The following is a 27,631-nucleotide window of genomic DNA, read 5'->3' as shown; positions in this document are numbered from 1 at the left end:
CAGGGCTGCGAGGAAAGCCCAGGTCCTGGGTGCCAGAGGGAAGCCGTGCCGGGACCTGGGGGAAGGCAGGCCTACTATTGCACAAATTTTATGTACTGGACCTCTAGTACTTTATATAATGTGATTTTTATTCTGAATTGAGCTCATTCCTCGTTAACTTCACCCCTGGAGGAAAACCTTAGGGAAAAGGCAAGTCTTAGTTACTTACAGAAAGACTAGAGGCCCAGTGTACGAAATTTGTGCATGGGAGGGGGGTGTCCCTCAGCCCAGCCTGCACCTCTCTAACCTGGGACCCCTTGGGGGATGTCTGACTGCCAGTTTAGAGGAGAATCAATTCCTGTGGGATAGGGCCTAAACTGGCAGTTGGTCATCCCTCTTGCAATCCAGGACCATTCGTTCCTAACCACTTGCCTGCCTGCTGGCCTGATTCCTCTAACTGCTCTCCCCCACTGACCTGATCCCCCTAACTGCTCTCCCCTGCCAGTCTGATTGCCCTACCTGCTCTCCCTTGCCAGACTTATCATCCCTTACTGCCTCTGTCTTGGCTCCGCCACCAGGGCTTTGTCTGGAAGGATATCCAATCTAATTACCATATTATCCTTTTATTAGAATAGAGGCCTGGTGCACGGGTGGAGGCTGGCTGGTCTGCCCTGAAGGTGGTCCTGGATCAAGGGCCAGCCTGGGGCAGTTTGCAGGCTGGCCAAACCCCGACTAGGGTGGTGGTAGGGTCTCTGCTGGGGGCGGGGCCAGCCTGAGCCAGAGGGCTGTTTGCAGGCTGGCCATTCCCCCATTGGGATGGGGGTCTCTGCTGGGGGCAGGCCGGTCTGGGTGAGGGGCTGAGAGCCTTTTGCAGGCCATCCACGCCCCCATCGGGTTGGGGGACCCCATTGGGGAGGGGGTAGCCTAGGCGAGGGCCCAGGGCTGTTTGCAGGCCATCCACGTCCCCATTGGGTTGGGGGTCCCCACTAGGGAGCGGGTAGTTTGGGCGAGGGGCCTGGCGTGGTTTGCAGACCGATCAGACCCCTGATGGGGTGAGGGGCCCCTGCTGGGAGCAGGGAAGCCTGGGCGAGGTTCTAGGGCGGTTTGCAGGCCAGCCGTGGCTTTGTCCAGAAGGACATCCAGAAGGTCTCTGGAAGGTCTCCTGGTCTAATTAGCATATTACTCTTTTATTAATATAGATCATTCTTGGCCAAAATCTTTAATATAAAATTACAGCTAGAAAACCAGTCTACAAGGGCCTTTTTACACTTACCTGAAGATCAATTCCCAAACAGAACATGACTTAGATCACAGTGTAAGAGCTGCATACACACCTGGTCTCCGCGGGGTAGGTGGAGGTGGGCGCGAAGGTCTTGGAGGTCTAGAAGGCTTAAAGCCGCCGTTTGAGAGCGATGGAGAATTATTCCCATTGACCTTCCTATTTTCACCAGACCCTGCATCCTCGGGGTCATCTGATCCATTTGTGTTCACTCTGGGTAAGAAGTGGGTAAAGGAAAGGGAAAGGGGAAAGGGCTCTTTTAATTTAGCAAAAACTAGCAGGCTTAAAAGTTTTAGAAGTCTGTGAAAAGCTTTCTAATTTCTGGCTAGCTTTATCAAATACATAAACAGCCTTTGGGTAAGGTCTTACATATAACCCTGAGAGCCCATTCAGAAATAGAATGAGGAGCCAGGGCACAGGAAAACTGGGGACCATTCAACATTATTAGGTACGCCAGTGCGGATTTTTCTCTGGCCAAGAAGTTACTATCCCTTAATATCCTACACTTCTTTTGAGATTAGAAGATGATTCTTTGTCACAGGAGTGACTCTGTGAAGGCAGATCTCCATTAGGTAAAACACAACAGCTTTATAAACTTTGATTTTCCTAAAAATCTTAATGAGTCATCTTTTTTAAACTTTTTATTATGAAATTTTATTCATCACAAAAGTAAATAGAGCACTGGCTGGTGTGGCTCAGCTGAGTAGGTGTGGTCCTGCTGGGTTGTGGGCTGGATCCCTGGTGGGGATCATGCAGGATATGGCGATTGATGCTACTCTCTCACATCCATATTTATCTCCCTCCCACTTCCTTCCTTCCTCTCTAAAAATCAATAAAAAAATATTTTTAAATATTTTTAAAATATTTTAAACAGACAAGTAAAACAAAATCATCTCCTTTCCTAACTTTATCTCCCACTGTTGGTTTCAAAAAAAACCCCAATAAACACTTTAAAGTCTGTTAAGTCAGTTAAAACAACCCTCAATACTTGCAGGTTCTAGACTGAAGGCAGATAAGCACATGAAGGCGCTGAATCTAGGCTAAGCGCAAACATATGGTGCATATCACTGCCCTTGCTAATGAAGGCCCAGGAGATATTATAGCCAGTGGTGACCTTCATATGTACCCCACCCTTATATTTTAGCTTTCGTAGAAAATAAATTTAACATCCCAGTGATGGCCCTGGGATTCTGAACTCCTTGTCTTTGTATTTCCTTTCTTACCTTAAGCCCTGAATTTTTTGACAGTCATATAACAATCTGAACTTGAAGTTTTGACTAAAATTAATATATTTTTCTGCATTTTTAATAAACAATAAGTAAAATCTTACCTTGTCTCCTCCTTGGGCCTGGAGCCATCATCATTCTGTGAAGCACCTTTAACATCAATAAAATTTAGAGAGAAAATGAGTTTCAAAGTAGTGTTCATGTTTTTCCTAAATATGGTATGTAAGCAAAGCCTTTTATTAAATCTTCCTAGTGAAAAACATACTAGAATTTAAATTCCAACATGACATTTAAAAAGGAAAATGTGATAAATGTTATTAAGATTGAAATAAGTTTTACCAAAATTTGGCACAAATGCAGATTACGTGTAAGAAATATTAATTAACCTAGGTATATCACTCCTGGGCTACTTCTGCCTTTCTTAAAATATATGTTTGCTTAATTCAAATATAAATCTAATTATTTTTAGCCATTTTAGTATTCTAAATATCTTATCAAAAAAGTGCTGATCACCAGCAGAATGATTAATAAAATAGGTTCTGAAAACAGAAAAACCGTCTCTCTCATGCTGGGGCCTGGAAAGCTTCAAGAGTAGAAAAAACACAAATGGGTGGATGTTAAAGTAACCAAAAGTGAATGCCACAATGTTCACACTTTCTTCAAATTTTATTCATGTGAACTATCTCTAGGATTCAATGTCTTAAATGTGAAAAGAATAGTAAAAATCACATGCAGCACACTAGACTGGCTAATGTAAGAATCATTAAAGACCCTATACAAAAAGCAATTACTTACTTTCTGCACATGTAGCTTCACCGTTGGTAACAACTTCAGATTCTAATTGCAGCCCATCTAGACAAACTGACAAGTCTCCTATTGTCTCTGTTGGTTCTTTGTCACCTACAAGGTGTAAAGTCACAACTACTTTCTCAACTAGAAGAGAATAAATTACAGAACAAATGGTTATTTTTTTTTCCTCTCTAAGTCATCTTAACTTAAAAACCTATTGTCAGAAAAAGACTCTACATATTGGTAATTTTCCCCTTTAAATCATCTTAACTGTTAAAAACAATGTGGGGGGAAAATCATATATGTGTATATAAATTGTTTTAATATTCTTCCCTCAGGGTTTCAGATCTTATGACACCAAAACATTTTAAAAATAGAATAAAATTTGCTAACACTTAATAACATAAAATGCTAAATAGCTCAATGATCACATTTGCTATATACATGCCACTCTTGCATAAAATGAGCCAGCAGGGTCCTAAGTTCAATTCCGGTCAAGGCACAGGCCTGGGGTTGCAGACTAGAATCCTAGGAGGAGGTGTGTAGGAGGCAGCCGATCAATGATTCTCTTATCATTGATGTTTCTCTCTCTCTCTCCCTTTCCTTTACTCTGAGATAAATAAAAACATATTAAAAAAAATAAAAAATGAAATGAGCCAGCAAGACAACCAAGAAAATTCAGCAACATATGTCTAATTTATATTGACTGGCAACATATCACTTAAGAATGGACTGCCCTGGCCAGTGTTGCTCACTTGGTTGGATGTCATCCCATATATCAAAAGGTTGCTAATTTAATTCCTAGTCAGGGCACACGCCCAGGTTTCGAACTCTATCCCCCAGTAGGGGATGTGCAGGAGTCAGCCAATAGATGTTCTGTTCTCATATCAATGTTTTTCCTCTCCCTTATTCTCTCTCTAAAAATTAAATTTAAAAATATTTTTTAAAAAGAATGGATTATATCTCACCCTGAACCAGTATGACTCAGTTGGTTGGAGTGTCCCATAAACCAAAAGGTGGCAGGTTCAATGCCTGGTCAAGACACATAGTCAAGGTTGTGGATTCATACCTGGTGGATGGGGACACATGCATGAGGCAACCTATCAATGTTTCCCTCTCACATCTCTGTCTCTCTCCTTTCCTCTCTCTAATATATATATTTACTTAAAAAATGGATTGTATCTTATAAGTTCTAAACAAGAAATAAAATTTTTAGAAGTATGTTTTAGATAGTCAAGGAGTAGAAAATATAAATGTTTTAAAACAATATATTAAAACAAACATATTTCAAGTTTTTATATACGTATATTTAACATAGATATATACTTATATTCACACAGGTTGGAACAAAATTAAGTTTACATTTGTGAGTACATGAAACTCTTTATTCTTATTGTTTCATTATTTCCCATAAAACAACTATAAATCTACTTTTGCCCCATCCTATTTAAATAAAAACAACCATCTAAAATGAGGAAATTTTGTCCAGTGAGCGTAGCTCAGTGATTGAGCATCAATTTATGAATCAGGAGGCCATGGTTCGATTCCCAGTCAGAGCACATACCAAGGTGTTTCAGCTCAATCCCCAGTGCAGGGCATGCAGGAGGCAACCATTAATGATTTTCTCTCATCACTGATATTTCTTTCTCTCTCTCACCCGCTTCTCTCTCTGAAATCAATAAAAATTTATTTAAAAAGTAAAATAAATGAAGTTTTTAAAATGCGCATTTGGAAAAGGAAATCTATCAAAATATTAACATTTCTCTCTCTGACATGGGATTTCCCCCCCTTCATTTCTGCTTTGTATTTTATAGTTTTCCATAATTGAGTGTGCAATATTTTAATAAATATCTATTAAATAAGTGAATATTCAAGACATTAAATACAAAAGGGATAGCCAAACCAAGGTTACTCAGAATGCTTTAAATAGTTCAAGATTCTCCTCCCTGTTAATAATTAAAATAGTGAACATAATCATTCTGGATGTTTGGCATATGAATTTCCTGTAGAAAAAAGAAACTGAGCATAATTTCTATTATTTTTACATACATACGTTTCATATTGTTTGACTTTAATGTTTCATAGATATCTAGTGTAGCAGTTCCCAACAAAACATCAGATTTCAGTGTCTGGTGACTCCACACGCGAAAATGTAATTTACTCATAGGGGTGACGATACTAAAAATGAAGGTGAAAAAAACTTTATCATTAAATATCACAATGGGATGCTACACAAATTACAATTAAGTTTTAGTGTTTACAATCTTACTATGCCCTTCATAGTTTACTGAATAAGTAATATTGCTTATATTCTATAACCTTATGAAAAACACCTGGATGTTACATGCTTGCATGATCATTTTCCTTAGTAAAGGAACTATAGTGGCAACTTCATCCACACATCAACAAAAGTGAAACTGCTCATCATGCTATAAATTGGAAAACTAGTCTTACTTTAGTAGTATGAAAAAATGAACTTATAAACTAAATCCTTATTTTATGTCAAGTAGTGTGCTCAGCTTGAGATTACTTCATTTAATCTTCAAAGCAACCCTATGAGATGGGATTTAGCATATTCATCTTCAGATATAGAAACTCCTATTTAGAAGGTTAAGCACATTGCCCAACATCATACAGCCAGTCAGTGGCAGACTGTAATCTGAACAAAGCCTATCATTAAAACATATATTAAAAAGTTCCTCAGTCTGATACATAATGACTTCAGGATTATAATACCTCACAGTTCACACTGTTGAAGACAAATTATCCAGGATAACTGTCAAATATAGACTCTCTCATGCTATGCTAAATGCCAATAATGAGTGCTATCTGTAATGGTAATTTCCAAAGCAAACTTTGGGAAATTTGTATTTATAATAAATTATATTCAAACTATTTGAGTCATCAATTAGAACACTATAAAATCCACCACAGTCTTATGGTTCAAAACTAGGAAGACAAAATCTTGAAAGCTTTTAATTTTTCTATTCCTCATTCTCTCTAAATCATGTTCAAATTTTGGGTGACAAACACTCTCCTCCTTATAAGTCCACCTATGCCTATAACCCCATCATCATATTTCTACCATCATTTTAATAGCAGGTATTTAAAGTAAACTAAAATATTTTCACTTTTTTGGTGGTAGTGGGGGTGGTACTAGTGGTGGTAGTGGTGTGTGTGTAGGGGTGTAATATAATATATTCATTCTCTTAAAAATTCTCAACTGTTACTTTGAAGAGAACATAGTATATACAGGGTGCCCCAAAAAGGTGTACTATACATATACACCCTTTACAGCTGATAGCTCAATTGATGTTTCTTTCTTTTCAGATTTAACCTATTGGCATTAATAATTATTCAAAGTGTGTATACATTTTGGGGGGACATGCTGAAGTAAGAAAACATTTCTCTATTAGTTATCTGGGAAATAATAATGGAGATAGAATACAAGAACAAATAAATTTAATATTACTTTAATTTGAGAGGACAAAGTATACTGTTAAAGATGATCTTATCTAAATTATTTCATGTCAACTCTAGAGAAATCTGGAAAGTCTGCTAGCGTAACAATGGAAGCTGAATTAAAATAACAGACCAATCTGCTGCAAATTAAAAATTCAGGAGAACATGAGCTATGTGTTCCTCTAAACATCTGGGCTAAATAACAGTACTACCATATGGTACTACTTCAAGAGTTTATTTTTTCTTAACATTTTAAACACTGAGGAGTTCATGTCATTATCAGCTTAAGAGTCTCAAAGTATGTATATGGTGAGCACTGATAGCAGTTGGTAGAAAGTTGATGAGCATTCAGTCTATTATTCATTATAGAAGTTGTGACATTTTATAGATTTCATTTGATTTTTGTGAAAATTTTACTCCTATACTGTTTAATTTAGATTCAATCTCTAATGAGCCACTAATTAAAAACAAAGTCTAAGAAACAATATTGAAATGATTACAAATGATAAGCATTAGAATAGTTCTGTAAATAGGCCTCAAAATGATCTTCAATAAATTCGTGAATTTCACTCACTTGCTCAAAATTATTATAAAGTATATTAAGATGCCTCAGATCTTCAAAAATCTACGTTAAAGAATAATATAGGTAACAATATAGATTAAAATAAAAAGAATAGGTATATTCAATTTGTTAAATTTACTAGAAATAAATACTATCCACATAAGCATGTACCACGTGAAGAAAAGAGCTTTTAGTTTCAAATGCCTCATCTGACCATTTAGAAAAACTTTTTTTAAAGTCACTGAGGGGGGAAAATACAAAAAATACAAATGTTAGGTAATGAAAGCAATCTGTGTATTAATACTAGAAGCCCAGTACATGAAATCTGTGCACTCGGGAGGGTGCCTTGGCCCAGGCTGCGTCCTCTCAGACATCCTTAGCGCTGCTGTGGAGGCAGAGGATCCCGCCACTGCCACTGCACTCACCAGCAGTGAGTTTGGCTTCTGGCTGAGCAGTGTTTCCCCTGTAGGAGTGCACTGACCACCTGCATTGAGTGTCTGCCCCCCAATGGTCAGTGTTCATCACAGTGACCATTTGGTCTATTTGCATATTAGCCTTTTATTATATAGGATGTGACAACTAGTTACTACATTTGGGCCCCCAAACCAACTATTTTAAAATCCATTTGTTAAGCCTAGCTGGTGTGGTTCAGTGGTTGAATGTCAACCCATAAACCAGGATGTCATGGTTCAATTCCCAGTCAGGGCACACGCCTGGTTATGGGTTTGATCCCCAGTAGGAGGAGTGCAGGAGGCAGCCAACCAATCAGTCTCTCTCATCATTGATGTCCTCCTCTCTCTTTCTCTCCCTTCCTATCTCTGAAATCAATAAAAACATTTTTAATCCATTTGTTGATAAATCATGCTTATTCTTTCATTTTAGTAAAGAAAATCCTATATAATAAAAGCCTAATATGCAAATTGTCCCTTCAACTGGAAATTTGACCAGGAGACAAAGTTGGCTGGCCAACCGCCTGCAGCCCCTCACCCCGGCCCGGCCCCGATTGGGGAGGGCCAGCCAGACCCCACCCATGTACAAATTCATGCACCGGGCTTCTAGTTTTACATATAATTTCCTTCAGTGTGAGTGCTCAAACCAACATTTGAGGCTTTGTCATTAGGGTTGAAATAGAGCTAATATCCTACATCTATGAATTAACACTGGAGAGAACACTAATATATAAACAAATACACATGGATATATATTGTAACAGTGTCTAACAGCACAACATTAGAAAACAACTGATCAATAGCGAACTAGTAAAATAAGTGATAGTCCATTCATACTTAGGAACATTATGTAGCTATATAAGGGAGGTTAGACCTGTATCTACTCAGCTAAAAAGATAACTATGTTATAAAGTTGTAGAAGAAAACATATAGTATACTTTTTTTTAAAGGAAGAAAATCCCAGTATAGGTCCTATGTGAGCATCATAATAAAACAAAACTATCTTTTAAAATTAAATTTTAAAATAAATTTTCAAACTCTATTTTAAACTCTAAGTTAAGAGCTGCTAAGAATGACTCATGAGCATGTGTTCCCCCAGCTGTTATTAAGGGGCAATAGCGATAGTATCATCAATTAAACTGGAGAAAGTAAAGAAAATGAAAGACTAGAAAAACAGAAATATCTAAAGAGAAACAAAAAGGGCCGAAACCGGTTTGGTTCAGTGGATAGTGTGTTGGTCTGGGGACTGAAAGGTCCCAGGTTCAATTCTGGTCAAGGGCATGTACATTGGTTGCAGGCACATCCCCAATAGGGGATGTGCAGGAGGCAGCTGGTCGATGTTTCTCTCTGATTGACGTTTCTAGCTCTCTATCCCTCTCCCTTCCTCTCTGTGGAAAACCAATAAAATATATATGTTTTTTAAAATAAAAATAAAATAGAAACAAAAAGGGAACTAGAGGAAGGAGTTCTAGGATGGGAGAGAAAGAAAAAGATGAGAGAAGAAAGAAGAAAACAAGTGAGACCTTTTTAAAAACTGCATTTCTGTTCAGCTACTAAACAAAATATACTATAGAAAATACTTTCAAACCTACACTGTAACGGGTTGCTTCCATTTGGGACTGTTTGTATTGTTACATTTTTCTGTCTTCTTTGACTGTCCATCTACTGTAACTTCCACATAAGGACTTGGTCCAAACCAATTCTTTTTATTTTCTTTAAGTTTTGCTGAAATGACTAAAAGAAAAGAAAAAATATTTCAATATTTGAGTTGATAGTTCATCTTCAAAACACTTTAATTTCATAAAGACTAAGCATTATTACTTTTACTCAGAGGAGCAGGTTTACTCTAAAATATTTACTAATTTCATTTACTCATGAATATTTTCTCCCATCCTAGTAAATTAATATAGGACTTCCCCACATCATCTACCCAAACTCCCATCAGTATCACTATCATTATCAATCATCCCAGAACTCTGAGGTCAATAGTACACTGACAGACAGCCCGGCCAGTGTCACTCAGTGGTTGAGCATCGACCTATAAACCCAGAAGGTCATATGCCTAGATTTCGGCTTGGGGGCATGCAGGATGCAGAAGATCACTGATTCTCTCATCATTGATGTTTCTATCTCTCTCTCCCTGTTTCTTCCCTCTAGGAAAAAAAAAAAAAAAAAAATTGAAAGCAAAAACTTTACCCCCAAAAAAAGTATACTGATAAACTTGGTCAACAAATACTTGGTCTACCATGTGTCAGATATTGCTCTAAACTGTGGATAGAACAATTTAAAATAGAAGAGACATTGGCTCTCAAGAAAATTAGATCCTAGTTAGAGAAAAATCTTTGTGACGAAAAACAAACTAATGTGGCAGAATGACTTGATAGTAAGGAAGACTAAGGAGGAAGTACTTTTACAAGGCATCTAAATGGCAAGGAGCTAGTCATGTGAAGACTAGAGTTGTAAATAGACATATCCAAAGAAAAGTACAGCAAGTGGGAAGAATGGTAAACGAAATCACATTAGGGTATTAAACCAAGATAAGAAATTGGGATTTTATTTAAGCATGCTGGAAAGCTACTGGAAGAACAGTTATAAACTAAGATTACTTTTAGCATCTCATAGATCTCATATTAGCAAGAGCTTCCTACATTGTGCATCTTTTTTTTTTTTTTTTAAATATATTTTATTGATTTTTGTACAGAGAGGAAAGGAGAGAGATAGAGAGTTAGAAACATCGATGAGAGAGAGTCATCGATCAGCTGCCTCTTGCACACCCCCTACTGGGGATATGCCCGCAACCAAGGTACATGCCCTTGACCGGAATCGAACCCGGGGCCCTTCAGTCCCCAAGCCGACGCTCTATCCATTGAGCCAAACCGGTCCCGGCACATTGTGCATCTTAACCTTAACCCTTGAGTTTAGTCACTTTTGCCATAAAGTAGCCTTGTCCAAGTCCCTTGGATGGTACAACAAATATATTCCAGTCTAGCAGAGCACCCTATGGTTTCCACAAGTAACAAGTCATTGCTTCTCTATATATGAGGTGATCAGTCAAAACCGGTTTGGCTCAGTGGATAAGAGCGTCGGCCTGTGGACTGAAGGGTCCCAGGTTCGATTCTGGTCAAGGGCATGTACCTTGGTTGCGGGCACATCCCCAGTAGGGGTGTGCAAGAGGCAGCTGGTCGATGATTCTCTCTCATCAATGTTTCTAACTCTCCATCCCTCTGTCTTCCTCTCTGTAAAAAATCAATAAAATATATTTAAAAAAATAATAAATAAATGAGGTGATCATATCCAAGGAATAACTCTACTCTCTGGATATCTACTCTAGCAGATAAGTTTAGTGTAGCGGTCACCAACCGGTGGCCTGCAGTCCACTGGTGATCCGTAAGCTCCGAAAGGTTGTTGACCACTGGTTTAGAGAATGCCATTGCCCATCAAGGTGAAGGGACCCTTTGTAGAAGCTAGCGAAGTCTGCATAGCAGCTATCCAAGAAGCTCAATGTACAGTCCAAATCACAGACAGTCTGGGCATCCTAACAGGCATAGTTCCAGATGGCAGCCCAGAATCTCTTGACTTCACACAAATATTTCTGTGTTTTTGTGTTTCTGTGCCTTTTTGGTAGCATTCAAACTAGCCATAGACTTACTATTCTAATGGTAATGCACATTCTATAAAGTAGAGCTTCATCATTATTTTCAAATGCTTGTTATAATAAAGTTCAACCTAATTTGAAATAAATATGCATTACCAAAAAAAAGGCCCAGCCACAGTGGCGCAATGGTTAAGCATTGACCTATAACCCAGGAGGTCACGGTTTGATTCCCAGTTCGGGCACATGCCCAGGTTGTGGGCTATCCGATCCCCAGTATGAGGGAGGTGGGAAGGTATAGGAGGCAGCTGATCAATGGTTCTCTCTCATCAGTAATGTTTCTATCTCTCTTCCTCTCCCTTCCTCTCTGAAACCAATAAAAAAATAATAATTTTTAAAAAAATTTAAAAAAAAAAAAGCTGCAAGAGATAATGCTAGAAAACTAGGCAATAAGGAGCCACTGAGTACGTTTAAGTAAAAGAGTATTATTCAACAAATTTACTGGGTATCCGTAACACATCAGGTATTATTATGGGCACTGAGGAAACAGATGATCAGATTAACACTCAAACATCATTCTTCTGCTGTGGGAAAAAAAAAAAATTAAAGGGAGAGAAAAGTAGGGGATAAGAAGCTAATAGAGTCATCTTAATCAAGAAATTGACAGTGATCACCCTGGCCAGTTTACACAGTGGTTACAGTGTTGACCTTCAGACCCAAGGGTCTGGATTCAATTCCACCTTGGTTACAGGTTCCCAGCCCTAGTTGGAGTAAGTGCAGGAGGCAGTCGATTGATATGTTTCTCTCACATAAATGTTTCTCTTTCTCTCCCTCCTCCCTCCTTTCCACTCTCTCTCTAGAAATCAATGCAAAAAATATCCTCTGCTGAAACCAGTTTGGCTCAGTAGATAAAGCGACGGCCTGTGGACTGAAAGGTCCCAGGTTCTATTCCTGTCAAGAGCATGTACCTTGATTGCAGGCACATCCCCAGTAGGGGGTGTGCAAGAGGCAGCTGATTGAAGATTCTTTCTCATCAATGTTTCTAACTCTCCCTCTCTCTTCCTCTCTGTAAAAAATCAATAAAATATATATATAAATCAATAAAATATATATATATATACATATATATATATATATATATATATATATATATATTTAAAATCAATATATTAAAAAAAAAAAAAAAGGGCCGAAACTGGTTTGGCTCAATGGATAGAGCGTCGGCTTGGGGACTGAAAGGTCCCGGGTTCGATTCCAGTCAAGAGCATGTACCTCGGTTGCGGGCATATCCCCAGTAGGGGGTGTGCAAGAGGCAGCTGATCGATGACTCTCTCTCATCGATGTTTCTCTCTATCTATCTCCCTTCCTCTCTGTACAAAATCAATAAAATATTAAAAAAAAAAAAAAAAAAAAAAAAAGGAAAGAAAGAAAAGAAATATTCTCCGTGGGGATTTAAAAAAAAATTTTTTTTTGAAAGTGGTTTGGACTAGGGTGGTGAACATGGATATGGGGGAAAATAACTATTTCTTATGGAGAACCAATAGGATTAGATTGCATGTGGAAGTTGGGAAAAGAAGCAAGAAGGATAATTCCCAGGTCTCTAGCATGAATAGCTGGATAGAAGATGGGATCATTTAATAATATGGAAAAGAACATAATTGAGGAGAGTGAAATGGGCCAGAAATCAAGAGTTTTATAATGAGTGTATAAAATTTGAGATGCTTATGGATCACCTAAGGGGAAACACTAAGAAAGAAGTATTTTCTATTTATTTTTTATTTTTATTTATTTTACAGAGAGGAAGAGAGAGGGATGGAGAGCTAGAAACATCGATGAGAGAGAATCATCTATCAGCTGTCTCTTGCACACCCCCTACTGGAGATGTACCCGCAACCAAGGTACGATACATGCCCTTGACCAGAATCGAACCCGGGACCCTTCAGTCCGCAGGCTGACGCTCTATCCACTGAGCCAAACTGGTTTCGGGCAGAAAGAAGTATTTTTTAGAACAGAATATATTCAAGTGGGGACCAGACTCATCTCTGATTAATGTGTACTATAAAGTTCTAGTACCAATATAGAACCAAATTCAATCATAGGATTGCCACAGAAAAATATAAAAATTCTACTTTTAATTCGTTTATAGTCTGAGAAAAGAGGAAACAAGCCCAAATAATTATGCAAAAATATTATGTCTCTGGGGGCTCTTGTGGTCCTCTGAAACTGATTAAATCTAGAACAAAGAGCAAATGCAGACCTGATAGGAAGAGAATATTCTGCCGCTAATGGCTTTTTAGGGTTCAAACTTTCGAAAGCTATTTTGCCACATAACACCTCCCAGTCTCACGAAGTCATTTCAGGAAACTTTAAATGAGTAAATGAAAGAGGAAGAGAAACTAACACCAACTATTAGAATTTACAGTGTGTCTGATGCTTAAATATTGTCATTCTAATACTCATCATGACTATTCTATGAGGTAGGTATTATCATCTTAATTTTTAAAATATATTTTATTGATTTCAGAAAGGAAGGGAGAGATAGAAACATCAATGATAAGAGAGAATCTTTAATCTTGCATGCCCCACACTAAGGATTGAGCCCGCAATTAGGGCATGTCCTGACCGAGAATCGAACCCTGACCTCCTGGTTCACAGATCAATGCTCAACCACTGAGCCACGCTGGCCGGTTATCATCTTAATTTTTACACATAAAAAGACAAACTTAACAAACTCTAAAAGTTGCTGCAGGATCACTGTAAAGCCTGAGCAGGAGAAATTATTTAAGTCTTCAAATTTCAAAGTTTAGATAGAATAAAACTTTTGTTACAGTCCTATTATAAAATATATCAATGTATTACATTCCTGAAATTTAAATTTCCATACTGAATTAGCAGAATAAGTGTAAATTATAAACTGGAAGTAAAGAAATCAGAAAAAAGTCAGCATCATCAGTCACTTGGGCTACTGCAAGAGACCTCTAGTCTATTTTCACTCTCATTTCTCTAAACCAACCACTCACAGCTCCTAGAATTATCTTCCTTAAATAGATGTGATCATGTCAGTACTTTTCAATGATTCTTTAATGCCTGCAAAGAGTTTTTAACTCTTCTGGGGCATTTTACATAATTTACTATGTACTCTCAGCCTCCTCAATACCTAATCCCACCCAGCCCCTAGTACTATTCTAACCACCAGTAACTGCTGTTCCTCACAAGGGCCATGCACTTTCCTGCCTTTATGTGCTATACCTGCCCTTTTCCACCCAATAAAACCCTCTTCTTAAAAGACAAATGCCCCTTTCTCTTTGATTGCATACTTCTTTAAATCTAAGAAGTTAATTATTCCTGCCTCTATGCTTCCATAACATTTTCATATTTATATATGTTTCCTACAGCTTTTCACTTGTGGTTTTTTAATAAGTGTATTAGTTCATATTTGGTTTAATTCACCCTGTAATAACCTTCATGGCAAGGATGTAGCCTGTCTTTATCACTCCTATAGAACTTAGTGATTTAAACCTGAGAAACATTTAAAACATTTGTTGAACCAAATGATTAGTCATAGTAGAAAACAAGTTTCCCTGTTTATAGTTTGTGTCTGCCTGTCTGAGGTTATATATTGAACATAATTAAACAGAAAACTCTATCCACTGAGCCAAACCAGCTAGAGCTGGCTCCTTTTCAATTAAAAAAATAAAAAAAAAATTCTGATTAATAAAGTTAAGAAAGACAAAGTAAAATAAGCAGCCAATCGTATAAAAGATTTAGACTTAGATTACTGTAAAAATATTAAATTAGATATGAGTAATCCTAAGTGAAGAAATGAGGCATTAGGAGGAATATACTACTCTGCACTTATACAGTGTTTTACAGTTTTCCAACTTATACACTGTCTTCTAACCATGTAACAAAGATGTTAATATCCTCAGTTCACAGATAAGGAAAAAGATACTAGTGACAAACACAAGGTATATAACTACTAGAGTCCCAGTGCACAAAAATTCTTGCATGGGGGGGAGATCCCTCAGCCCAGCCTGTACCCTCTCACATCCGGGAGCCCCCAGGGGATGTTGTACTGACAGCTTAGGCACAGTCTGGCCTCCCTCTGCAGGAGGCCACTGGGCAGATGTGGGGAAGATACCACCCCCATCACCCCACCACTGCTGCTGGCCTCCCTCCGTGGGAGGCCACCAGGCGGCTGATCAGGGGACAGCACTGGCTGCCACTGGTAGCTGCCTCCCCCCCCCCCATTGCCATCCCCTCCCTCTGCCGCTGGCATGCACCTTGGCTGGCCTGGCACTGCCTGCTCGCTGGCCCTGCCACCCACCGATTGGTGGTTCTGCTGTTCAGTCGATTTGCATATCACGCTTTTATTATATAGGATTAAATAATCAGAATGAGGACTAAAACCAGGGATATTAAATCCCCTGAAGAGAATAATTAGTATATACAGATTTGTTGATAAAACTGGAGGCAGGGGCTAGATGACCTCCCCAAAAGTTTAACTTTAGAAATTCAAATGGCACACTAGTCAAAATATTAAAAGTATTTATGATTCTCTATTATAATTTGTGCATCTATCTGACAAATCATTCAGGTAAGCTATTGCCCAACACAAACATCAATAGAAGTATATTTAATACCAGACAAATGTTAAAAGATCATTTAAATGCCAATGGAAGTTCCCAAAGATGCTACCTCAATGAACTGCCTTGATCTATGTGAAAGAGTAGCACAAAAAACAATATTTCCTATTCAACTCAAATTTGAAGAGCTATATAGCTATTCACTGGTACTATACTATCTTATTTTATGTAAATGCCAAAAAGGAAAGGTGTGGCTGCCTTTTGTTTGATACTCCTAAAAGAATATAGGGAAATTAAAACTCATTCAAGTTCTCTAAACAATCATTTATCAATAATAGCACTATGAACTATTCTTTTAAATCTCTATTTTGCTACAATCCTACATAATAAAAGGGTATTATGCAAATCGACCCTAACAGTGGCATGACCGGGAATGACCAGTTACTATGACGCGCACTGACCACCGGGAGGAGCTCAGGTCAGCTCAGCCACAAGCTGGGCTGATGGCTGCGAGCACAGCGGCAGTGGCAGGAGCCTCTCCCGCCTCCTCAGCAGCAGTAAGGATGTCCGACAGGTGGACATCCCCCGAGGGCTCCCAGGCTGCCAAAGGCCCCGGCTGGCAGCTGGAAGGCTCCGATAGACTCTGATCAATGAATGACCAGACCAAGGGACCCTACCCGTGCACGAATTTCATGCACCAGGCCTCTAGTTATTCATAATAGCCAAAAAGTGGAAACAACCTAAACACCAATCAACTGGTAAATGGATAAATAAAATGTGGTATGCCCATACACGCAATATTATTTGACAAAAAAAAGAAAAAAGAAATGAAATACTAATACATGTTACTCAAGAATGAATTTCCTGAAATAAAAATGTAAATGGTCAGAGCACCAGCCTAAACAGCAAAGGGTTGCAAGTGCACACTGTGCCCCAGCCCATCCGCCCATCAGGGCACATGCAGCCAATCAATGTGTCTCTCTCATATCAATGTTTCTTCCTCTCTCCTCTCCCTCCCACACTCTTTTTGAAAAGCAATGGGAAAATATCCTTGGGTGAGGATTAACAGCAACAAAAATGTAATTTTTACATATCTACACATTTTGTTCATTTGTTCATTCATTAAGCAAATATTAATTCAGTGCCTGATATGTAACAGCCACTAAAGATTTTCTTCTCTTAACATTATTTTTTATGTTGGGGGCAGGGGGAGTAAAATATTGGGTCTTTTACAGACTTACCAGTGATCTGAAGTTGTGATTTCATGGTCAGGCTACCCATTGACCCAAGCTGTGATCCACTGTCAGACATACCACCAATAGGACAGCAAACCTGAACATGGCAAAGAAAAAACTTGTAAACATCAAAAATTCCCATTTAAAAAATATGTAAATGGGGCTAACCAGGCCATTTCCACATCCCACTGAATGCAACATAATAATCAATGGTCTTCACATTGCTAAATATAATTTTCAATTCTAAGTATTCATCTTGCCTAACCTACCAGAAAAATCTGACATGATTAATCATTCCTCCTTCTGAGGTTTACCATCTTTCCTTGAGTTTCGAAGACACATTCTCTAAGTTTATGTCCTACCCTCCGATTGCTCCTTCTTAGCCTCCTCTGACAATTCATTCTCTTCTGTCCGCTCTTTTAATGTTGGAGTAACCTAGGACTCAGTTATTGGTTCCCTCTTATCCTGATACTCAGTTCCTCAAAAATATCATCCATTCTGCACAGCAAAAGAAACAAAATGAAAAGGAAGCCCACTGTATTGTAGAAGATATTGACAATGATACTTCTGATAAAGGGTTAATTTCCAAAATATATAATGAACTCATAAAACTTAACAAAAGCAAGACAGACAATTCAATTAAAAATAGACAAAGGACCTAAATAGACACTTTTCCAAAGAGGGCATGCAGAAGGCCAAGACATATGAAAAAAATCACTGATCATCAGAGAAATGGAAATTAAAACGACAATGAGGTATCACCTCACACCTGTCAGAATGGCTACCATAACAAATCAACAAATGACAAGTGCTGGTAGGATGTGAAGAAAATGAACCCTCCTGCACTGCTGGTGGAAATGCAGACTGGCGCAGCCATTATGGAAAACAGTATGGAGTTTCCTCAAGAATTAAATATCGAGCTGCCATTTGACCCAGTGATCCCACTTTAGGAATATATCCTAAGAAACCTGAACCACCAATCAGAAAGAACGTATGTACCCTATGTGCATAGCAGCACAATTTACAATAATTAAGACCTGGAAACAGCCCAAGTGCCCGTCAGTAGATGAGTAGATAAAAAAAGCTGTGGTATACTTATACCATAGAATACTATGCAGCAGTAAAAAAGAATCTGTTATCCTTTGAGACAGCATGTAGGGACCTGCAGAGTATCATATTAAGTGAAATAAGTCAGTCAGAGAAAGACCAGTATCACATGATCACACTCATAATGGAATATAAGTAACAAAATAAACTGATAAACGCAGAATCACGAGAGTGGGGGTGGGGTGGAGGGGGGAAGAGATAAACCAAAGAACTTGTATGTACATATGCATAATCCATAGACAATAGATAGTGAAGGCCTGGGGCAGGGGACAGGGTGGGTTACAAGAAGGAAAAAACAATGGAGGAAAAAAGGGTACATATGCTATACTTTCAATAATAAAGATTTACATAATTAAAAAAATAAAAAATATATCATCCAGTGGTATGGCTTTACATATCATCTATATACCAGAGAGTTCCAACTTTATATTTCTACTAGAGACCCAGTATATGAAATTCATGCACTCAGGGAGGTGGAGGGAGTGTCCCTCAGCCCAGCCTGCACCCTCTTGCAGTTCGGGAGCCGTCAGTCGGACATCCTTAGACATCCTTAGCACTGCTGCAGAGGCGGGAGAGGCCCTTAAATACAAATCTATTTTTTTCCTTTTCTTAACTATCTTAGTGCAAGCCACAAACATCCTTGCTATGTCAACAAATTACTACAAGTCATTAAAACTGGTCTCCCTACCTTTCCACTTGCTCCCAACTCCACCTCCCTCCCTCCCTCTCCCTTCATCCATTCTCCACATAGCAACTATGGTACTTTTTAAAAAATGAAGTTAGAATAGACACTTTTTGAAAGTGGACATACAGAAGACCAAGAGACATATGAAAACATACTCAAAGTCACTAATCATCCGAGAGATGCAAATCAAAACAACGAGGTATCATCTCATACCTGTTAGAGAATGGCTATCAACAAATCAACAAATGACAACTGCTAGAGAGGATGTGGAGAAAAAGGAACCCTCACACACTGCTGATAAGAATGCAGAATGATGCAGCCATTGTGGAGAACAGTATGGAGTTTCCTTAATAATTTAAAAATGGAACTCCCTGGGACCCTTTTCCCCCTCCCTACGTGGGAGTCTGTACTTGTTCTTCAATAAATCTCCATCTTTGCTATAAAAAAAAATAGAACTCCCATTTGACCCAATAATCCAACTTCTAGGAATATAGGCCAGGAAATCAGAAACACTAGTCAGAAATAATACCATATGCATCCCTATGTTCATAGCAGCACAATCCTATATAATAAAAGCGTAATATGCTAAATGTCCGACTGATCAGTTGAGCATTTGGTCGACGGCTCAATCAGTTGCTATGACACTCCTGCAGTTTCTCTGGGTCAGAAATTTGGGAACAGTCTTGGCTGAGCTGCTTTGGGTTAGGATCTCGATTTTATTTTATTTTTTCGTGTGTGTGTGTATGTGTATGTGTGTTGAGTGTATGTAATTGATTTCAGAGAGGAATGGAGAGGAGAGAGAGATATAGAAACATCAATGATGAGAGGGAATTCTTGGTCAGCTGTCTCCTGCACGCCCCCTACTGGAGATTGAGCTCGCAACCCGGGCATGTGCCTTGACCAGAATCAAACCCAGGACCCTTCAGTCTGCAGGCCAATGCTCTATCCACTGAGCCGAACCAGGTAGGGCTATATATTTATTTTATACTTTAATTTTTTTAATTTATTGATTTGAGAGAGAGAAATCAATTTGTTGTTCCCTTTATTAATGTATTCGTTGGCTGATTTTAAAAAAATATATTTTATTGATTTTTTACAGAGAGGAAGGGAGAGAGAGAGAGCTAGAAACATCGATGAGAGAGAAACATCGACCAGCTGCCTCCTGCATACCCCCTACCGGGGTTGTGCCCGCAACCAATGCACATGCCCTTGACCGGAATCAAACCCAGGACCCTTCAGCCCGCAGACCGACGCTCTACCACTGAGCCAAACCAGTTTCTGTCATTGGCTGATTCTTATATGTACTCTGATTGGGAATTGAACCTATAACCTTGGTGAATTGGTTATTCTCTAACCAATTGAGTTATCCCTCCAAGGCTAGGGTCTCTTTTTGTTTATTTTTAAAAAATATATTTTTATTGATTTCAGAGAGGAAGGGAAAAGGAGAGAGAGAAACATCAATGATGATAGAGAATCATCGACAGGGTGCCTCCCACATACACCTCACTGGGGATCAAGCATGCAATCTGGGCACGTGCCCTGACCAGAAACTGAACTGTCACCTCTTAGTTCATAGGTTGACGTTCAACCACTGTACCATGCTGGCCGAGCAGCCTCTATATTTTTCATCTGGCTGTACCTGAATTACATCCTTTTATAATAAATCAGTAATCTAGTAAATAAAATGTTTCTCTGAGTTCTGTGAGCTGCTTTAGTAAATTAATTGAGCCTAAGGAGGGGTTTGTTGAAACTTCCAATTTATAGCTGGTTGGTCAGAAGCCAGCGGCCATTACTGTGGGACTCAGAAACCAGACCCTCGTAGGGAGGGGCTGAATAAAGCTTGTCTGCACCACCCCGAGACTCCGCCCCATCCAAGCGGAGCACAGAAGCCCTTCCAGTGGCTAGCTTTCTCGTTTGCTGCGAATATGACTCTCCTAGGGAGGGACAGATAGGAATTCAAACCTTGTCTGCGCCTATATCAAAGAGGTCTGCACGCCTGCAACCAATCTTGCGGGATTCACCAAAGTTTGTATGTGCCACTTCGAGACTCCGCCCCATCCAAGCGCAATACAGACACCCTCCTAGCTGACATCTCTAATCCTCATAGCCAATTGGCTTGGAGATCAACGCTTCCCAGTGATACCAACAACAAGCAAGGCTTAACAACAAGACTGCACACACATCCCACAAAGGGCTACACCAAGACTGTCCACCTCAGGTAACTGAGAGGCTGACCCACTGAACCATATAGGACACCTTAGCACACAAAGCCACCCTACCAACTCAGGGAAGCTGTGAAAATGCCGAGAAGAGGAAATAGATCACAAACAAAAGAAATGGAGGACAAGAAGCAACTGGATATAGAGTTCAAAACCACGCTTATAAGGTTTTTCAAGAATTAACTAGACAAGGCCGATAAAATAAATGAGACCTATGAGGATATGAAAAGGGATCAACTAGAAATAAAGAATACATTGTCTGAAATAAAAAATATTATACAGAGTCCTAAAAACAGAATGGAAGATTGCAAGAATCAAGTCAAAGATTTGGAACACAAAGAGTCAGACAACACTCCTCCACAGAAGCAAGAAGATAAGAGAATCCAGAAAGTTGAAGATAGTGTAAGAAACCTCGGGGACAATTTCAAACGAACCAACATCAGAATTATGGGGGTCCCAGAAGAAGAGAGAGAGCAAGATACCGAAAGAATACTGGAAAAAATAGTGACAGAAAACTTCCCCCACCTGGGGAAAGAAATAGACTTACAGTCCAGGAAGCGCACAGAACTCCAAACAAAAGGAATCCAAAGAGGACCACACCAAGACACATCATAATTAAAATTCCAAGAGCAAAAGACAAAGAGAAAATATTAAAAGCAGCAAAAGCAAAGCAGGCAGTTACCTATAAAGGGGCACCCATACGATTGTCAGCTGATTTCTCAACAGAAACCATGCAGGCCAGACGGGAATGGCAAGAAATATTCAAGGTGATGAATAGCAAGAATCTACAGCCAAAAATACTCTACCCAGCAAAGCTATCACTCAGAATAAAAAAAAGCTAAAGGAGTTCATCACCGCCAAACCAGAATTATATAGATTGCTGAAAGAGGTTCTTTAGGAAGAGGAAGAAGATATAGATAAAAATTATGATCAACAAATATGTAACTATCAACAAGTGAAACTAAAAAAAAGCCAAGGGAATTTAAAAACCTGATGAACAATATTAACTGGTGAATAGAATCAGAGGTATGGAAGGGGAGTGGACTGACGATTCTCGGGGAAAAGGGGAGTGGGAGGTGCGGGAAGAGCCTCAACAAAAACTGTGCACCTATGGATGAGGACAATGAAGGTGAGGAATGGGCAGAGGGTGGGGTGGGAACCTGGTGGGGGAACATTTGTAATAATATGAACAATAAAGATTTATTGGGGGGGGGGGGGGAGAGTATTCTCTGCCAAAACCAGTTTGGCTCAGTAGATAGAGCATCAACCTGTGGACTGAAAGGTCCCAGGTTCGATTCCGGTCAAGGGCATGTACCTTGGTTGTGGGCACATCCCCAGTAGGGGCTGTGCAAGAGGCAACTGATCCATGATTCTCTCTCATCGATGTTTCTAACTCTCTATCCTTCTCTCTTCCTCTCTGTGAAAAATCAACAAAACATATATTTTTTTAAAAAGAGTATTCTCAATGTGGAAAAAAAATACTGTTAATCTAGTTTCTACAACAAAATAATTACTTGTTTTTCCTATCTTGTGGAGATCGCTGCAGGATCCGTTTCTAGCATCTCCCTTCCACTTCTATATCTTAAATGTTAGGTTAACCTCTTTTTCCTAATGTCCCTTCATCTTATAATCTCCTTCTTTTACCCAGTCTACTCTCCTCCTAACACTCAATTTTTAAAGCCCTTTCAACTTTCCCCCCATCTATAGCTTTAAAATTCATGAGACATAGATGAATACATGAATTTCCTATGGAAAACAACTTTTAAAGTAATTTTAAAAAAAGTTTTCATGCCCTAACTGCTTTGGCTTAGTGGACAGAGTGTTGGCCTGTAGACTGAAGTGTTGCAGGTTCAATTCCAGTCAAGGGCACATGACCAGGTTGCAGGCTCAATTCCCAGTGTGGGTTAGCAGGAGACAGCCAATGAATGATTCTCTCTCATAATTGATGTTTCTATCTCTCCCTCTTCCTTCCTCTCAAAATCAATAAAAATATATTTAATTTAAAAAAAAAAAAGGTTTTCACAATCAAGTACAGTGGTTTACAAGGTAAATGATTGTGACCTGAACCAATGAAGGTATCAGTTCGAATCTAGATCTAATATAATGTTAAAATAACCTGTTACCTATTATCCTGCTGGTTATAAAGAAACTTAAAAAAAAAAAAAAAAAAAGTAACTTAAAATAGGGCAAATTCTTAACAATTTTATATTATTTATTTTGAGTAATGTTTACTATCACACTATAAAAATGTGACAGTGTCTAATATAGAAAAAAGGCACTAAAACATTGCCAGATGTAAAAATTAATCTTAATATCTTCCTGAAAGACAGAAAGAAAAAAAAGAAAGAGAAAGACACTGTTCACAAGATTATTTTAGTAACATCTTGTCCCATAAGCAACAAACAGTCAAACACATGTCTGGCCTTATTTTAAAATATGTATCCTATTTACAAATTATTAAATAGAATATTATGAAATTTACTTGGTTTATTTTCAGAAATAACATATCTAACACAATTAGTTATTTTTATAGGCCACATCTATTTTGACCTAGAAGACCTTTCAATAATTTAACACAGGCCTGTATCTTCTTAAAAGCCACCAAAAAGACATTTCAGGAAACATACAAAATTGATGAACAGAAAAATTGTTTATTGAAGCAGAAAGTACAGAGTTAGACAGCTCAAGTACACCGTAGTATTCAAAGAACTAAAACCTAATGAAGTCAAATCCTCAAACAGCCTTACTAAAATACAGCAGTGTAAATAGTAATCGTAAATACTGAGTAGTCTCCCTTGAGTAGGGCCACTCAACCATGTTCCCAAACCATTACTCAAGAGGAAGAGTTATGTATCAAAGGATCTCTTTTGAAAAGTATGTCTTCATTCACCAGCCACTACTGTGAAGAATGGACTCCAGCCTCAATCCAGAAGTGGGATAGACAATGGAGTTGGTGATAGTTTTTTTTGTTTCTTTGTTTGTTTGTTTTTGGTGACGATCCTTGCAACCATAGCCACCAGGACCCTGTGGGTTGAAAACTAGATTCTGTTCCCCAGGGCCAGTTACAGAGGCTGGCTAGAAGGAACAAAGTGTAGATCCCATTCTCTATTAATAATAGCAAAGGAGCGGACCTTGGTGTATGGAGTTGCTAAAGATACTGTCATAGGGGATAAAAGTACTTTGGGTTGAGGTAGAAGATACTATTTCTGTAACTTACTTTCTCAATAAAAGAAGAGAGAATAAACTCAAATCTACTCATGATGGGGAAAAGTTGCTTTCCTATTTACTGAAAAAAGCTATCTTAACAGGGAGATAGGATGTGGACCATCCTCTCTCGCCCACAGCAGTGACATCTTGGCTCTGAACATCACATGTCATTGAAGCTCCTTTCTCATTTCCCATCAAATATTATCAGAATGGATTCTAAAGAATATGCATAAAGAGATGATTATCTTTTTCAAAGAGAAAAACAGGAAGGTATAACTTTCAAGGTTCAATGCTATGAAAACAAAGTTTAAGGAAACTGGCACCAGAACTGAACTTTTAGCATTCATTTGTTGGTTTGAATTCTGTATCCAGTATTCCAGAGTAAATTTTTCCCCTGTTCTCCCAAATGGCTTTCTGACAAACATTTTAATATTAACTACTATTTCAAGTTATTTCCCAGTTTTCACTATTTACAGCTAGAATTTAAAGGATTTGACACGCCACAATAAATATACTGTTTGTTCTAATATAAACACTGCTCTTCTGAAAACAATGCTTGTGTAATATTATACAAACTAATCCTATATAATAGAGATAATATGAAAATTGACCATCACTCCAACACACAAGATGGTCGCCTCATGTGGTCAAAGATGGCCACCCCATGTGGACACAAGATGACCGCCATAAGATGGCCTGCAGGGGAGGGCAGATGGGAGGGACCAAGCCTGCAAGGGAGGGCAGTTGGGGGCGATCGGGCCTGCAGAGGCAGATAGCTGGGGGGAGGGGGGGGTCTAGGCCTGCAGGGGAGGGCAGTTGGGGGGGAGGGGGAACAGGTCAGTAGGGGAGCAATTAGGTGTCAATCAGGCTTGCAGGGGAGTGGTTAGAATGGTTAGGGGATGATCAGGCTAGCAGGCAGAAGCGATTGGGCAATCAGGCTGGCAGGCAGGCGAGCGGTTGGGAGCCAGCAGTTCTGGATTGTGGGAGGGATACCAGATTGGAGAGGGTGCAGGATGGGCTGAGGGGCACAGACAGACACACACACACACACACACACACACACACACACACACACACACCGTGCATGAATTTTGTGCATCGGGCTTCTAGTTATATATAAAGTTGAAATTCTTGGCTCCCAAAAAAACTCTTATTTCTGACCATCTCTCAATACCAATGAATTCTCAAAATGAAAACTGATGACCACCATCCCAAACCTTCCAGCAAACCTTTCTCATAACATTTCTGAACAATGGAGAACTAACACCCTGGCCCGCGTGGTGGCTTTGTTGGTCCCATTTACCAAAAGGTCACCAGTTCGATTTCCAGTCAGGGCTTCGACCAGTAGGTTAGCTTGCTGCTGGGATCTGGCCAATCAGGACTGAGCAAGATGAGCTGGACATATCTGGAGCCCTCCTGTGTTCCTTCCCTGGCTGGCCAACCTCCCGATTCCCTCCCTGGCCTCGATGGTACACCGGGGGAGGGGGGGGGGGGTTGCCTCAGAGAGCCAGTTTCAGCCCAATCCTGCAGGTGTAGCAGTTACATTCTGCACGTTTCATATACATAGAATCTATAGTAATAAAAGCAAAATTTGATAATTAGACGGATAACCTTTCAGACGAAGCTAGGCTGCGAGGAAAGCCTGGGTCCCAGGTGCCTTCGAGCAGCCAGAGGGAAGCCTGAGTCCTGGGTGCCTGCTGGAGGCTGGAGGGAAGCCCAGGTCCCCAGCGCCGGAGGGAAGCTGGTACAGCAGCCAGGGGAAGGAAGGCCTGCTCTTGCACGAGCCTCTAGTATAGTTTATAATTAAGACCCATAATAAATACCTTTCCTCCCAAAATTTCAAGAACTAAAAAAGATAATCTAGGATTTCCCTTTGACTACTGACATTCCACAGAAGTAAATGCAGCTAATTCCTCTCCCATGTTTCTTCTCACTTCTAAAGCAGATCTATAGTTAAAATAGTGGCCCGATGCACGAAATTTGTACAAGGGCCCCTGCCGCCACAGCCGCCACGACTGGGAGCCTCTGCCTCTGCCAGCCTTGGCCCCCGCCACCACCGCCAAAGCACCCTCCTCTGTAGGAAGCGGTTATAGGGTTAAGCCTCGGACTGACCTGCTGGCCAAGTCACAAACAAGTCCCAGCTTGGAGGGCACAGTCCTCTAAGCATAATTAGAGTTGATCTTCTAACTGCTCCCTAGATCTTTCCTGGGTAGCTAATGGGCTGTGGGAGCGGCAGCAAGTGCTGCCAAAATAAGTGAAACTTACAAGAATATTGTAAATTACCTTGTTTGTCCCTGACTATAAATAAAGCATCAGCTTTGCAGTCTGGATCTGTTCTGTGTCCTCAGCCAGGCACAGAAATCCACCTAGACCCAGCTTACTTTCTTGTCTGTCTTTTTTTCTCTATCCTTCACCGCCCTCCCTCAGGCTCGGAAACCCTCGGCTGTGCTGGTGCGGCACACTCCCTCTGCTTCAGCCCCTGCCCTCCATGGTGGCCACCTCAGCCTTTGGAGTCCCGGCTTAGTCTGGAAAGTCATCTGGTCTAATTAGCATATTATGTTTTTACTATTATAGATGAACCACTTGAAAAATCTCTTTTAATATTCAGGACAAATGAACTCCAAAAACCAGGTTAAGGTGCTGCTTCAAAAAATAACCCCTTCTCCATTAAATGAGTTTTAGATCAATTTGACCCGACTGATATATCTCAATGATTAGGGCAACTTATATACTTTTCAGAAGCTCAGTTTAATACTCTTATTCATCAACGGTGAAAATGTTACTAATCTCAAATATTCTTAATACTCAGGCTATCTCTAACACACTACTCCATTTACTTACTAAAACGACTACTTACTACACTACTACATTTTTCATCTTATCCAAAAAATAAAGAATGACTTCATGCATATGTCAAGAAAATTTTCATCAGAAAGTATAAACGGCCGAGACCGGTTTGGCTCAATGGATAGAGTGTCGGCTTGGGGACTGAAGGGTTTCTAACTCCCTTCAAAACCAAATTATCTTTGATATAAAAAATCCCCTCCCCCCCAACCAGTTTGGCTCAGTGGATAGAGCATAGGCCTGCGGACTCAAGGGTCCCAGGTTTGATTCCGGTCAAGGGCATGTACCTTGGTTGCGGGCATATCCCCAGTAGGGGGTGTGCAAGAGGCAGCTGATCGATGACTCTCTCTCATCGATGTTTCTAGCTTTCTATCTCTCTCCCTTCCTCTCTGTACAAAATCAATAAAATA

At 39.5% G+C, this 27,631-nt stretch overlaps 1 protein-coding gene across 1 annotated transcript in view; it reads right to left on the bottom strand.

Moving 5' to 3' along the window:
* ITCH (itchy E3 ubiquitin protein ligase) overlaps positions 1-27,631 on the bottom strand; it is a 75,118-nt gene that overhangs the window by 36,237 nt on the left and 11,250 nt on the right. Inside the window, exons 3-8 of the mRNA XM_084888549.1 lie at positions 17,166-17,256; positions 9,339-9,480; positions 5,327-5,451; positions 3,280-3,417; positions 2,589-2,634; positions 1,314-1,471 (exon numbers count right to left, since the gene is read on the bottom strand). Coding sequence (XP_084744675.1) covers positions 1,314-1,471; positions 2,589-2,634; positions 3,280-3,417; positions 5,327-5,451; positions 9,339-9,480; positions 17,166-17,235 — 679 coding nt within the window. The 5' untranslated portion in view covers positions 17,236-17,256. The remainder of the gene's footprint in view (positions 1-1,313; positions 1,472-2,588; positions 2,635-3,279; positions 3,418-5,326; positions 5,452-9,338; positions 9,481-17,165; positions 17,257-27,631) is intronic.

Source organism: Pipistrellus hanaki, assembly GCF_964339955.1.
Source record: "Pipistrellus hanaki genome assembly, chromosome: 6".
NCBI lineage: Eukaryota > Metazoa > Chordata > Mammalia > Chiroptera > Vespertilionidae > Pipistrellus > Pipistrellus hanaki.
The sequence above is the reverse complement of the archived record's forward strand: the minus strand, read 5'-3'. Positions and strand labels throughout refer to the sequence as shown.